Genomic DNA, 15,590 nt, shown 5'->3' with positions numbered 1-15,590 from the left:
AAAGGCCCTTCTGGTGTCATATGGAGAATCCTCTGAATGGAATATAGAAAGGGTACCAACCAACAAGAAGGAATTACCTCAGTGGATACTAAGAGCTTGACAAGGACTTCCCCTGGCATAAATAGGCATTCCCACCTTGAATTTGTGATAGAGAAGGAAGTGAAAGCTGGGCACGGTTTGACATGCATACTAGCTTTAGGGATTGCAGATTCCAAAGAGTACAAAGAAAGTATACATGGAATCCCAAGGATTAAAATTCATTCTACAGGAGAACTCAGTCCAGGAGGGATGGGAAAAATCTCAAGAATGAAATCACGAATACATGAAGGGGAAAAATTCCCATGAGTATGAAAAATAGGAGTTGTTTAAAAAGAGATATGAGTATACACAAGGACCTTACCAGCCAACTTTGGGTTTAAAAAGATATAGATGGGGGCAGCTAGGTGGCGCAGTGGACAGAGCACCAGGCCTGGAGTCAGGAGGACCTGAGTTCAAATTCGACCTCAGACACTTAACACTTACTAGCTGTGTGACCCTGGGCAAGTCACTTAACCCCAGTTGTCTCACTAAAAATAAATAAATAAAAAGATATATATGATGATAAAACCCTGCAAGGACAGGTAAAAGAAGATAAACTTAATAGTGGCATAATCCTGTAAAAACAGTGTCAGGAGTGCCAAAGCACACCCAGCTACCCTCTAGTCCAGAAAGGCCATCTTCCCATCTGCCTGCTGCTGCAACCCTTAATTTCCCTACTTGGACCAACATCCTCCATTACAGACCTAGACCACCCAGACTTCCAGAATTCACGTCCCCATTCCCTGGTTATTGGACATTAGGCTTGATGTAGGTGAGTCTGATAATTTAGATAAAAACTGAATGTAATGATACACTCATACATAATCTAACAATTAGTCATAGAATAGCTAGGTGGGAGAATAATGACAATGGGAGGGAGTTTTGAGTGTGGCTACTGAAACATGGGCTTGATAAGGAAGCAATTGATCATCAGTCTATGGGAGTGCCAATAGAACTATACCAAGAAATCCAGTACTAAGGCAGAAAGGACCCAGTAACCCCAAGTCAGCATAAGACATCCCTAAAGCCCACATAGTACTTGGATATAAGGGCCTCCCAGACAATGAAAAACAAGCTACTATCATATCACAGGACCCCCAGAGGATCTATCAGGACACCCCAGTGTCTATGTGGAGTTTTGGAAGTCAGCCTACTGAATGCAAGGGCATCACAAGCTCTTGGAAAGAGGTGCCCATACAGGTACCTTTTGGAAATCTCTATGCTATTGTGGGTAGAGCCGAATGGAAAACTTTAGTTAACTAAGCTATCCAGTATAGTTAATACCAAACAAAATCAGGTCTTAGGAGATATGAAAGATATTTGCTGCACAGTAACTCCTGTGGTTTCCCATTTCCTGTGGGATAACACATAAATGCCTCTGTTTAGCTTTTAAAGCCCTATATAATAGTCCCAACCTAATTTTTCTAGGATCATTGAACATTACTATTCCACACTCTTAGATTCAGCCCAACTGGTCTCTGTTCCTCATTCATACTTCATTTCCTTTCTCTGTGCCTCAGGGTATCCCTAGGCTCCTGGATTAACAGCTGCTGGAGTTCAGTTGTGATTATCTCTCTTAAAGAAACCAGAGTCATTGGTAAACCAGAAAAACAGCATTCCTCAGAAGCCAGATCTTCATAGGTCAGTGTCACAACTGGGATTTTATTCCACTTCACACGCTATGATTTTGTGGCACTGACCTTCCTGCTCCCCTCACAAGATGCTGTGCATTCTCACTGGCTGCCTGTTCCTTAGCCTAGAGTATTATCTTTCTTCATCTCCACCTCTTGACTTCCTTGAAGTCTCAGCTAAAATCTCACCCTCTACAAGCTGTTCCTAGTCCCCCAAAATGTTACTGCTTTCCCTGAGTTTATCTCCAATTTACCAGGTGGATATCTTATACATACATACTCCTTTGCTTGATATCTCCTCTATCAGAATGGGAGCCCCTTGAGGGCTAGGAGTATTTTTACCTTTCTTCGTTATTCCAGTCATTAATTAGCACAAGTGATTGGCACATAATAAACACTTAACAAATGCTTGTTGACTTGACTTGATTTGATCTCCATTAGACTGTGAGCTCCTTAGGGCAGGAAGGACCTTTTTGCTTCTGTTTTGTATCCTTAGCACTTAGTGCAGTGTCTGGCACAGAGTACACACTTAATAAATGCTTACTGACTGACTGACTCACTCTAACAGGAAGAATAAGACAAAGGAAGCCTCAAATATTAAATGGAAATGGTACAATCAAGATTTCACTCCCTGTGACATTCGTGTCCTTCATAAACAAGAGCTATCCTCAGGGATAAGGACCCTCTCAATGCCATAAGGTACCAGCCATATGGCTACTGTGTGTGAAAAATGGGTCAGATAACATTTATACTTATAGTATCTATAATTACTTCTGGGTGGTGGCCATGGGGACAATCAAAGACTCTCTCCTTTGGGGAATAGGACCAATGGAAGGATTTTGCTAATGTGTCCCATTGTATACAGTTGTTTATGGGGCATGTGAACCTCTCTGATGAAATAAAGAACCTAGATGATATTATTACAATGACAACAGAGGTTGGAGAATGAGACTTTTGCCAATCTGGACATGAGGGTTGTAATGTCATATTGTTACTAAGTAGGAGACTATATTATTGCCCTAAGGACTGAAGTGACTATTTCTGACCAACCAAGCTCCTCATGCCAAATGTGGTCTCATACCTTCTTCCAACCGGCAAACTGACCCTCTTCCTTCATCTCAGAGCAACTGTTTTGCCCCAACAAGCAATATTGTCATTATCATTCCCTCAAATACCAGCATCTGTTGTCCCATCTCTAAGATGCCATATTTGTAATGAGTCATGCCACCTAGAAAGGGGGAAAGCTCTTTGATCCAAAAGTTTCTCAAATCCAGCTTCCAAGATACATACCCAAGAAGGATGGGCTAATATCTTTATTCCATCCAAGGCACAGAGTTACCCAGGCTTCAAGATTCCTGCACCTTTAGATAGCTACATACATCTTTAGCAAATGGTTCAAGTCTCCTTTGCTCTGGGATGATTGGGACAACTTCTTCCCTGAAAGAACTTGAGAAACCAACATAGGCAGTATTGTTGGGAGGTGCCTTACTCTCTAATGACATGGAAGAGGTAAACCTCATTATCTCTACATAATATATATTTAACTCAACTCAGGTGATCCTGAGTTCCGAATGAAAGAGAGGGAAAATGCAGACCGCCTGATAAAAGAAAGGGGCAGCTCCTCACCAGAGGTCTTTGGTATCTATCTTCCAACTTTGTGCATTTTCATTGCCTGTCTGTCTCCCTGATGAGACTCCCAGAGAAGAGCTATATCGGTTTGTATGCCAGGCAACACTAAGGGAGCAATGGTACAGTGCAAGTCTCGGTAAAGCATAATGATCTTTTGGCAACCTGAATACAAACAATCCTGAACCATGATGAAAATCAGAGACTTTTTCAAAAGTGTTATCATTGGTGTTGTGTCCCTCATGTCCCTGGTGGCATTACTACTTTACATTAGGAGACCCGTTGTGAAATTTGGCACCACACATCACAGATCAGTAAGATCTGGAACTTGGTGTTTTTGAAAAGAAGTATAGGGTGGAATTTTGGTCTCCCCATATCATGTAACTTCTTCAGAAGATTATTACATTACATTGCTTGTTATTAGGAAGAGAGGGTTATTTTTGACTTTCTACTTTAGGTTTTTCTTTTCCTTTATGAGGATTGTCGATATCAGGCTTCTCATATCTCTGAGATTATAGGGTTGTCCCATTATGGCCCTACAGCCTTTTAAGTGGTAGAATACCCTTTAGAACAGAGATGTCAAACTCACAACAGGTGACCTTGGCTGAATCAAATTAAAATGTAATTGGGAAATGTTTAACAAAACAAATTAAAGTACAATAAAACAGATAATGTTAATATGTGGTTTCCTAAATCAATATGCAACCCTCAGTGATCCAGAATTTGAGACCACTGCTCTCAAAGACTTTTAGGACTTTAAGGTCTCTCTAGGAGACCTTAGTGTTACTTCCATGAATGCTAAGCTGTTCTTCCCCCGCGCCCCCCAACCATGCTTCCAAAAAAGGCAGAAAAAGTGTTTCCTATACTTGATTAGTCCAAGGAAGGAAAGTATAAGCCATTGATATAGCTGTCCAGTCATCTTAAACCAGCACATGAGGAGTTCAGTAGTTCTCAAAACTTAGTGGATATCCCAGTCATTCCAGCCACCATGCTGCTGACCAGAAACATTTCCATATGGAGACAAAGAGGTGTGGAGGGCACATCTACCTTAACTAGTGCTGTAAAATATGAAAAGAAGACTGGCCCTGGAGTCAGGAGTACCTGAGTTCAAATCTGGCCTTAGACACTTAACACTTACTAGCTGTGTGACCCTGGGCAAGTCACTTAACCCCAATTGCCTCACTAAATAAAAAAAAAGACTTCATGTTACTTAGCTGCTCTAATTAAGACAATGATTCAAGACAATTTCAAAGGAGCCAAGATGAAAAAATGCTATCCAGATCCAGAAAGAGAACTGATGAACAATAAGTATAGATTGAAGCATACTTATTTTTTCACTTTCTTTATAGGTTTTTTTTGCTTTTTATTGTTTTTTGTAACACGGATAATATGTGAATATGTTTTAGATGAATTTCCATGTGTAATTGATATCATATCACTTGCCTTCTTAATGCATGAGGGAAGGGAGAGAATTTGGAAATCAAAATTTTTAATCAATATTATAAAGGACTTTATATTGATGTTTTGACATTATATGACTGTCAATAATTCAGATAATTCAAGGGTTTATAATCTAGAATATATGAACTGTTAAAAAATATTTTGAATGAATGACTAAAGCATTTATTAAACACTTGTATTTGAAAATTATTGTGCTAAGCACTAGAGACATAAGTGAAAACAAAATAGTCCTAATCTCAGAGATCTCATCTTTTTTTTTTTTTTAGTGAGGCAATTGGGGTTAAGTGACTTGCCCAGGGTCACACAGCTAGTAAGTGTTAACTGTCTGAGGCTGGATTTGAACTCAGGTCCTCCTGACTCCAGGGCCGGTACTCTATCCACTGCACCACCTAGCTGCCCTGAGCTCACCTTTTGATATAGTAAATAATACATATGGAATTCAGCTGCAAGAAAGATAGGAAAGGCCCATCATCCTTATGGTGTGGTACAAAAGCAGATATTAATATTTCTTCTTTAATGTCATTTTCACTAAGAAAATTATATCAGTTTCTGATGCTGGACTATTTGATGATGCTAAGGCCCCTAGTGGCAAGAAATTTCCTTTCTATATCTTCAGTAACTTCTGAGCTTTCTATGTCTTCAGTAGCATCTACAGGTACGGTTGCCAGGCTGCATCTTCACAAGGATTGCTTCCATGGATCATGTCTGAGTGCACTGGGCTAGAAGCAATACTATTCCCAAGGCTTTGGGGTTCAGAGTTCTGGACTAAATCCATCAAGGTCTAAGGAGAGATAGTAATCAAGGTGGCTTGGCTTGTGTGACACATACTGCTCCCTGTCTCTCCTTTAGGGTAGCTTGCTGCTTTAGCTAGAAGCTTGTGTATGGCAGGCCATTGATTGGCAGTTGGTAGAGATGGATGGTCCCCTTTCCACAGGAGTTGATTCCCTGGATGATGGCCATGAAGGATATCTTGGAAACATGAACAGTGGTCTGAAGGATGCTGTCACTCCTAGGACTCCTGTGCCTATCTGCTTATTGACAGCAGTTGGTCAATAGTTGTTACTGGTGGTAGCAAGGAAGGTAAATCTACGTTAGAAGGCAGACTGGTGGTTTTGGTGGCACTGCTTTTCCCAAGGATTTGGAACTCAGAGATCTAGGCTGGATAGAAAACATGGGTATATTTGTGGATAGTGGGAAAGGATAGGGAGAGATTGAAGGACGATGAGAAATGAGGGTGATAGGGCAGTTAATCTGCTGGAGAAGACAGAATTGAATGTGATCACTTCTGCAGACAGAGGAATCTGCTTTTGCAAGGAGAAAGGACAACTCTTCACGTGAGATATGGTGAAGGAGGAAATAGTGGCAGAAGTCATCTAAGTGATACGAGATAAAGAGAAGAAAAAAAGACCTCTCAGCAAATGGCCTCAATTTCTTCAGTAAATATAGGCAAGTTTCTCAGTTAAGAGGGGGAGAGTGAGGGAGCCATGGGAAGTGTGAGGAGGAGTGAAAAAATTTGAAAGAACCTCTGTGGTGAGGGAGATAGTGAGCTAATTAGGAAGGTGGAAAGGATTGCCTTTCCAGTTATACCTCTCTTTGAAGATGTATTTTACACTGTACCAAGCACAATTCATTGTGGGTTTTTTTTGGTTTTTTTTTTTTTTTAGTGAGGCAATTGGGGTTAAGTGACTTGCCCAGGGTCACACAGCTAGTAAGTGTTAAGTGTCTGAGGCTGGATTTGAACTCAGGTACTCCTGACTCCAGGGCCAGTGCTCTATCCACTGCGCCACCTAGCTGCCCCCAATTCATTGTTCATAATATGCTGCAGCTTTACACCTAACAAGTGTCTCTCCATTATTCTTTGAATGATTCACAATCCTGATTGAACCGTTCCATAGTTCCCAGCCATATCATTTCAGCAGATAATATTAATGTTAAAGGATGAATCTTTGAAGATCTGAGGGAAAAGTTTATTATCTTTAAAAGTATTGGGGCAGCTAGGTGGTACAGTGGATAGAGCACTGGCCCTAGAGTCAGGAGTACCTGAGTTCAAATCCGGCCTCAGACACTTAACACACACTTACTAGCTGTGTGACCCTGGACAAGTCACTTAACCCCAATTGCTTCACTAAAATAAATAAATAAATAAACAAACAAACAAACGAATGAATGAATGAATAAATAAATAGAAGTATTGTGTAATTTCCTCCACTTCAATCCAACCTACTATCCTCCTCATTTTCGATCTGAAATAGGTATCCAAGAAAAAGAAGTACTAATGGACCAATCTACAGGTTGTTCATCCAAACTTATCATGGTTGATAGGCATTTTTCAGCCACTGGGTTTTTCCTCTGCAGATAGGCAGGCCAAACTCTCAAGTCAATCTGATGAGGCTTTGCAATCCTCCAGGGCTTGGTGCAAATCATCACAATCGCATCAATAAACAAGAGTCACTGCCTCTTTCATTTGGCCTCTATCTTGTAAATCCTCTAAAACAGCAGCAAACACCTTTGGCAAATGCAACCTTCTATTTTATTTCAATCTTGATATTAATAACACTGGACAACAACAACAACAAAGGGTTGGGTTTTTTTTTCTTTCACATCTATAAAATAGATGAACTTTAAAGTCTTTTTCTCATTTCCAATGTAGCTTCCAATTTTGTCCATCACTCACCATTTTCAGAAGATTCACAACTTCGTATTTTTTAAGTAAAATTGTGCTTAACTCAATTAAAATGTACCTATTGATCATTTTCCACTTGATTTTACAGGTGAAACCTCCCTCTACAGCATCCAACAGTAGTTAGCTGCCAATATGCTTTCACTAGTATCATTTTTCCATTGTGAAAATGTCTTTTGTTTTTCTTTTTTTTTAATTCACCAAATGCTAAAAATATTTATGAGGATGACTTAAAAGTGTGTTAAGGGTATCCTTGGTGAAAATGTAAGAAAGGAATAGGCAGCCTTTTGCAAATGGTTTTCTTCAGTAGACAATATCTTTAAAGTCATACAATTGACTGAAAGGTTAAGTGAATGTAAAATCAATTATGGAGATTTATTGGTGGAAACATCCTTCACACACATCACTGAGAGCACCTAGGTTTTCCAGGAACAAGTCCAAATGTGAATTCAAGGATTGGATCATGCATGACATATTATATCCCATAACTGAAGGCTCTCAGGATCTTGGTAATTTTTTGCTTTGTAAGTACCTAAAAAAAAATGTGATCACTTTTGAAAATGATTTTCTTCAGTTCCTTCAATTTCATTCAATTGTCCTTCAAAATGTTTGTTTCTTATCCCTTGCCTGATTTGAAGACACTTAAGTATCCCTTCTTTGATTTTAACCTTGCTGATGCTTAAAAATTTGTCTTTTCAGAAGAATTTGTATAATTTTAATCCACAGCCTTGACAAAATTCTTATTTAATCAAATTTAATGTGCAATATTGGCAGGAAAACTTTTTCAGCACTAACCAGTTGTTACCACATTTTTCATGACTAAAAGTTCTTTCCTTTGTATCCATATTTTTCCTACTATCCCATTTACAAACAAAATGGCAGAATATGGTATATCCAAAATGTAATCCTAGAAAAAGAACAATCACATTCAGATCCCCGCAGGATTCTAAGAATACTTTAATATTTAAAGATTCTCAAGAGAAGCTTCATATTTTAAAAATATGTGGGCATGTTCTTGAAAAAGAATAGATAAGTTAAAATTAAAACGTTATTAATAACTTCTTGAATCAGAGGGGGGATTTTAATTCAAATGGGGGATCACCATCTTGCTGGTCTCCCATTGGGCTGGGCCTAATCCTTGACAACTGAATCATTAAGTTTATCTTCATCTGAATTCCAAGTTGTTGGTGGTTTAAGTTCTTTACTTGGTAAAACACACTTTAGAGCTAATGGTAGATTTGGCTATTGCACAGTACATTTAGATTTGTAGGTCTTCTCTGAAATGTTTGTCAAGCAAACACAACAATCTGTGTAGTGATCTTTTGTTGTTCTCTCTCCAAATAACAAGTACAATAAAAATCTTGAAATAATATCCTTATGTTAAAACAGTTAGTAGTCTAACACACATAACTCAACACCACCTATCAACTCAAGCCTCATCTTGATCATCTATTTTACAACCCAAGTACAATTCAAATGTTTTCTTAACTAAAAGAATAAAAGTATAGTCTCTGAAACATGAAAGTTAACTCACTGCACACATACAGCAAGGCAGCTAGATGATGCAGTGGAGGGAACATTACATCTGGAGTCAGGAAGACCTAAGTTCAAAGCCAAGATCAGACATTTATTAGCTATGTGACCCTTAGCAAGTCACTTAACCACTGTCTGCCTCAGTTTCCCCATAAGTAAAATGGGTATAATAATGGAAACTATATCCTAAGGTTATTGTGAGGATTAGACATATGCAAAGTGAATTTCCCAAAATGCATTTAGGACTATATCACTCTGCTCACTCAATAAACTCCAGGGGCTCCCTGTTGTTCTAGGGTCTACTATAAGCTCTTCTGTTTACCTTTTAAAGCCCTTCACAACCTTGTCCCAGCTTACATTTCAAACTCATTATATTGTACTTCCCTTTCCTCACTTTATGGCCAAACTGACTTTCATACTATTTGCCACATACAGCACTCTTCCTATCTCCCAACTTTTGCACTGGCCATCTTATGCATAGAATCTGCTCAACCTTATGTCTGCTTCTTATAATTCCTTGTGTCATTCAAAACTCTACTCAGGCGCCACCTTTTGAATTAGGCCAATACATATTACCTTCCCTACACTCTTCCAACCTCAGCTGGTTGTGCCTGCTCTAGACAAAAAATATACTTTGTATTCTTTTATATGTGTGTAGATAGATAGATAGATAATTTTCATTTATACATGTATATACTCACATATACACCTATATATACACACATACATACATGCATACATACATACATCAGTTCCCCAATAGAATATACATAAACTTTTTTTTTTGTTTTTGTTTTTGTTTTTTTAATTTTGTGGGGCAATGGGGGTTAAGTGACTTGCCCAAGGTCACACAGCTAGTAAGTGTCAAGTGTCTGAGGCCGGATTTGAACTCAGATACTCCTGAATCCAGGGCCGGTGCTTTATCCACTGCGCCATCTAGCTGCCCCTTATACATAAGCTTTTTTTTTTTTTTTTTTTTTTTTTGTTGTTTTTGCAGGGCAATGAGGGTTAAGTGACTTGCCCAGGGTCACACAGCTAGTTAAGTGTCAAGTGTCTGAGGCTGGATTTGAACTCAGGTCCTCCTGAATCCAAGGCCAGTGCTTTATCCACTGTGCCACCTAGCTGCCCCTATACATAAGCTTTTTGATGACAGGGACTGTCTCTTTTTTATCTTTTTATCTCCAGTGACTGCCACAGGGCCTGACATATAATAGGCATTTAATAAGTGCTTGTCGGAGAACTTATTATCAATAATCATATTCCATAAAGAGTTCAAGAAGGAGGAGAATTGAGAAAAGGACATTGGATATGACAATTAAGAGATCATTGGTTTAATAATGTAAACCAAAAAAATGGAACTAAATATTGTATAATTATAACAACCAAGCTTGGTCCCACAGAAGAGTTGAAAACTACAGCTCCCTCCTCTCTTGACAAAGGCTGGGTACTAGTGGGGCAGAATGTTTCACATACTGTCCTATATGTTAACATGCCTGATGGTTTTGTTGAAATGCTTTTCTTTTCTCTTTCTTTTCTAATCTTGGTTATAAGGAATGGCTCCCTAGGTAGAGAGGAGCAGGAAGAAATATATTCAGAAATGATGTTGCAAAAACAATACATCGATAAAAATAAAATATGCTTTTGAAAACCATTGAAATTAAATCATTAATAACCATGAAGACATTCCACATTCTAGTCAAATGGACTACTCTGTCCCACTCTGGCTTCTGCTGCCTCTGTACCTTCGCTCATGCTGGTCCCCATATCTGGAATGAACTCTGCTAGTCCCCAGTTCTATCTATTCCCTGAGTTCATTCAAGGTCCCCTCAGATGCCACCTCCTTCATGAAGCTTTCCATAGTGTACATCCTCATCCCCAAAGTGACAGTAGTCCATTTCTCCTCATAACCATATGCCTAGATCTCTCTTTTGTACCTCTCTCATGCTTCTTTTTATCATGGTTATCTGTGTAATTCTCCTTCCCCCAGAAGATTATAAATTTCTTTAGAACAATATCATAGTTTTATGAACCTGTAACCTAGTATGGAAATGAATTTAATTACTTCCAGTTTGAATTTCAAAAAGAAGACCTTTCAAACTTACCAGAGTATGAAAAAAAATCATTACTAATCTCCCAAAAATATAACACTTCTACTAAGCTGTTTTCTTGACCAAAAGTCAGCCTGGGAACTAATTAATTACCATCAATCAACTGAAAAGTATTTATTAAGAGCCAAAATGCCAGGGATTCTGCTAGGCACTGGGGGTATAAAGAGAAAAAGAAAAAAGAAAAAGAAGGAAACAGATCTTGCTCTGAAGGAGTTTACATTCTATCAGAGGGGATAGCATGTGCATATATAAGTATGAATAATAAAAGCAAAATAAATGCAAGGAAGTTAAGTATAAGGTAGTTGGGGGAAGCATAAAAAGCTTTCTGTAGAAAGTGGTGCTTGATGTGGATATGTGGTGAAAAAGTATGCTATGCATGGCAAATGACCAGTGAAAAGGCATGGATGTGGGGGGACAGAGTACAGCACTGAGGAACAGCAAGGACAATTTGGCTGGATCATGGGGTTTTAGAAGGTGAGTAATGCATAATGAGGCTGGATAGATAGGTTGGGACCAGGCTGTGAAGGGCTTTAAGAGTCAAGCAGAGGGGGCAGCTAGGTGGCGCAGGGGCAGCTAGGTGGCGCAGTGCATAGAGCACCGGCCCTTGATTCAGGAGGACCTGAGTTCAAATTTGGCCTCAGACACTTAACACTTACTGGCTGTGTGACCCTGGGCAAGTCACTTGGCCCCAATTGCCTCACTAAAAAAAAAAAAAAAAAAAGAGTCAAGCAGAGGAGTTTATATTTGCTCCTAGAGGTAATGGGAAGCCACAAGAGTTTAACTAGGGGGTTAACATAGATTTATGCTTAAATAAAATTACTTTGGCAGCTGTGTGAAGAATGGATTTAAGTAGGAGATGGGGGACCAATTAGAGGGCCACTGCAATAATCAAGGAATGTGGTGATGAAGGCATGAATTAGTGTCAGCTGTGTAAGTAGTGAGAGACATGATGTGAGAGATGTTGTAGAAGTAGAAATGGCAGGATTTGATAAATGACTAGATATGTGGACTCAGAAAGAAAATGAAAAGTCAATAATAATGTTTCTTGCTGCCCTCCCGCATACATATACATTCCATTAAGAATGATTGCTTTGGAAAAAAAACAAAAACAAAACAAACAAAAAACGAAAAACAGGGGCAGCTAGGTGGCACAGCTGGATAGAGCATAGGCCCTGGAGTCAGGAGGACCTGAGTTCAAATTTGGTGTCAGACGCAACACTTACTAGCTGTGTGACACTGGGCAAGTCACTTAACCCCAATTGCCTCACCAAAAAAAAAAAAAAATCAAGAATGAATGCTTGAGGGGGCAGCTAGGTGGCGCAGTGGATAGAGCATAGGCCCTGGATTCAGGAGGACCTGAGTTCAAATCTGACCTCAGACACTTAACAATTATTAGCTGTGTGACCCTGGGCAAGTCACTTAACCCCAATTGCCTCACACACAAAATTTTTTTTTTAATTTTTAAAAAAAGAATGAATGCTTGGAATCTTACGGCCATTCTAAATTAGAAAGAGATAGCAATTTAAATTATTGAACAATAAATTGGTATCTTCAGGTTGGCGAAAAGGTGGCCTTAGTAATCATAATAATAGTTCAATATTTCTATGCTGTTTCAAAGTTCACAAAGTGCTTTCCTCACAACTCTATGAGGTAAGTAGCCCAAGTATTATTACACCCATTTTATAGATTAGAACACTAAGGCTGAGAGAAATTAAGTGACTATTGAAGTTCACACAGGGAAGAGCTAGCACAAACTAGGTTTTCTGAGTCAGCCCACTACTCTCCCAAATGCCCCAGGTGCTTTTCCAATGATTTTATTGTTGCACAAAGGATTCATTCATTCAACAAACACTTTTTAGCAACTGCTATATGCAAGACATTGTGTTAGGTCCAGGACATAGAAAAGCAAAAAAGGGAACAATATATGCCCCTAATGAGATTAAATTCTGCTGGGACCTACCTACCAAAGTGGCATTTAGGTGGTACAGTATAGGGTACTGGCCCTAAAGTTGGGAGGACCTGAGTTAAAATGTCACCTCAGACACTAACTAGCTGTGTGACCCTGGGCAAATCACTTAACCCCAATTACCTTAAACATCCAAGGCCAACTCCAGTCACCCTGAACCCAGATGGTTCTGGAGGAGAGAGTGAGGTTGGTGACCTTGCACAGCCCTCCCTGACTTAAAAAGCCTATTCAGTGCAAGTCATGAATCACCCCAATGTCATGGTCTTCTTCAGGAAAGAAGGACAAACAACAACCTAACAAAGCAAGTAATTTAATAGATAAGTCTAGGGGGCAGGTAGGTAGTGCAATGGATAAAGCACCAGCCCTGGATTCAGGATCTGAGTTCAAAGCCAGACTCAGACACCTGACACTTACTAGCTGTGTGACCCTGGGCAATTCACGTAACCCTCACTGCACCACCCCAAAAAAAAAAAAAGATAAGTGTTACAGAGTTGCCTGAAGCTCGGAGATGATAAATAACTTTCCCATGGACTCACAACTAAGTGTCCCAGGTGGAATTTGGTACTTAACTCCAAGTCCAGCATTCTGTTTACCATACTAGGCTGCCTAAAAAATGCTTTAATGACTATAAGATAATATCTGTAAAGTGTTTAGCACAGTGTCTAGTACCCTAGCACATAGGGGCTAAATGAATGTTTGTTCCCTTCTCCCTCCAACTATAGAATAAATTACAGAATGCACAGATCTTGCTTGGGACACAGGATAGATCTCTTCTTACCATCACTAGCTCTGGAGCACATGACATCTTAGGTTTTAATATAAGACGTACAAATACATACATATACACCCATGAAATACTGACAATTCAGGGATTGTTCTGAAAGCAATAACTGAGGAGAATCTCTCAGGCCCATCACATACCCTGGTGGAAAAAAGCATCCTGACAGGTGCATTCTGGGAATGTAGCTACAAAGCTACATCTCCCCTAATCTAGCTCCTTCTTCCAAAACAAACAATTAAAAATAAACAAATAAATAAATAAAAAGTAAGTGAATGAATGAATAATGAAAATAAAAATAATCATGACAGTGTAGAGTTAGGGCTGAGGGCAGAGGACAGTCCTGCTATATTTTCCCCTTCACAACTTCTGTCCTAAACCTCTCCTTCTCTCTGCTAACACAGTGGACACCATATTTCAAGTCCTGATCAGCACAGGCCTGGACAACTGCAATAGTGCACTGCTTGGTTTCCCTGCCTAACTTCTCTCCCCACTCCAATCCATCTTCCACTATCACTTCCCTACTCAATAGGGGCTTCCAGTGGCTCTCCAAATATAAAAACCTCTGCATGGCTTTTTAAGCCCTTCACAAATGGTCCCTTCCAGTCTCCCCAGTCTTCTTACGCTTTCCTCCCCTCCACACTGGCCTCCTTGGAATTGCTTGCACAGGACACTCTGTTTCCAGAAGTGCATTTTCACTGTCATTCCCCAGATCTGAAATTCTTCTCCTCCTCACCTTTGCCTCATGGCTTCCCTGGCCTCCTTCAAGACTCCATTAAAACCTCACCTTCTGTAAAAAGGTTTTCCCCTTAATGTTAGCCCCTTTGCTCTGAGATTTTCTATTTATTTTGTATGTTCCTATTCGTCTACATGCTGAAAGCTTCCACATGTACTGTCTCTCCCCTGTGAGTTCACTGAGTGAAGGGACCCATCTTACTTTTTGTTCTGTATCCCCAGTGTTTAGCATAGTGCTGTGCACGTAGTGCTTCAAAAATGCTTTATTCATTCGTTCACGTTGTCTCCCTATTAAGAAGGTGCCCTACTTGAGAGGAGGGACTGGTTTTGCCTTTCTTTGTATCAAAGTGCCTGGTACATAGTAAAGTGCTTAATCAATGTTGACTGACAGAAGGAGGTAGGAGGTCCAGGACTGGACCCTTCTCCAGCAGAACCGGTCCCGGGGAGGGCATGGACAGTTCTGGGAGGAAGGGAAATAAAGGGTGGTGGCAAAGGGATGGTGGCAAGGCAGGGTGTCTTCGAGGTGGCTCCCCTCCGCTTCCGGGGTTCACTCCCAGGTGACCCGCTCCGTCCTCCCCCGGCCGGGCCCTCATCACCTGCGGGTCCTGGGGCCCCAGGAAGCGGATCTTCTTGTTGCTGCGACCGATGTTCTGCACCTTGATTTCAGTGCTATAGTTCATCCCGACCTGCACATCATCGAAGCGCACCTCCGACGGGCACAACCGCAACGACAGCACTGTTTTCTCCATGGCTCAAAGAAGCGTAGAGGACATCAGGCAGCCGCCGGAGTCCAGAAAACATGAGAGGGGAGCAAAAAAAGGAAAGCCCCCAGTACCCAAGGCTCCTCTGGGGGCAGGGAGGTTATGCCCGCTCTGACTGAGGTCTGGCGTGGACACCGTCACTTAGCAACCGGCCTGGTCCTGATGCAACGTTCCTGCGCATGTTCGCTGCGGGAATCAGGGCGTTTACCCCTCGCCTCTATCTCTGAGAAGTA

At 40.4% G+C, this 15,590-nt stretch overlaps 1 protein-coding gene across 1 annotated transcript in view; it reads right to left on the bottom strand.

Annotated features, from left to right (window-relative positions):
- Positions 1 to 15,345, bottom strand: part of CFAP47 (cilia and flagella associated protein 47) — an 849,402-nt gene extending 834,057 nt beyond the window's left edge. The window contains 1 exon segment of the mRNA XM_043993472.1: positions 15,193 to 15,345. Coding sequence (XP_043849407.1) covers positions 15,193 to 15,345 — 153 coding nt within the window.
- Between the last annotated feature and the right edge of the window lie 245 nt (positions 15,346 to 15,590).

Source organism: Dromiciops gliroides, chromosome 3, assembly GCF_019393635.1.
Source record: "Dromiciops gliroides isolate mDroGli1 chromosome 3, mDroGli1.pri, whole genome shotgun sequence".
Lineage (NCBI taxonomy): Eukaryota > Metazoa > Chordata > Mammalia > Microbiotheria > Microbiotheriidae > Dromiciops > Dromiciops gliroides.
This window is presented reverse-complemented; position numbering and strand designations above follow the sequence as displayed.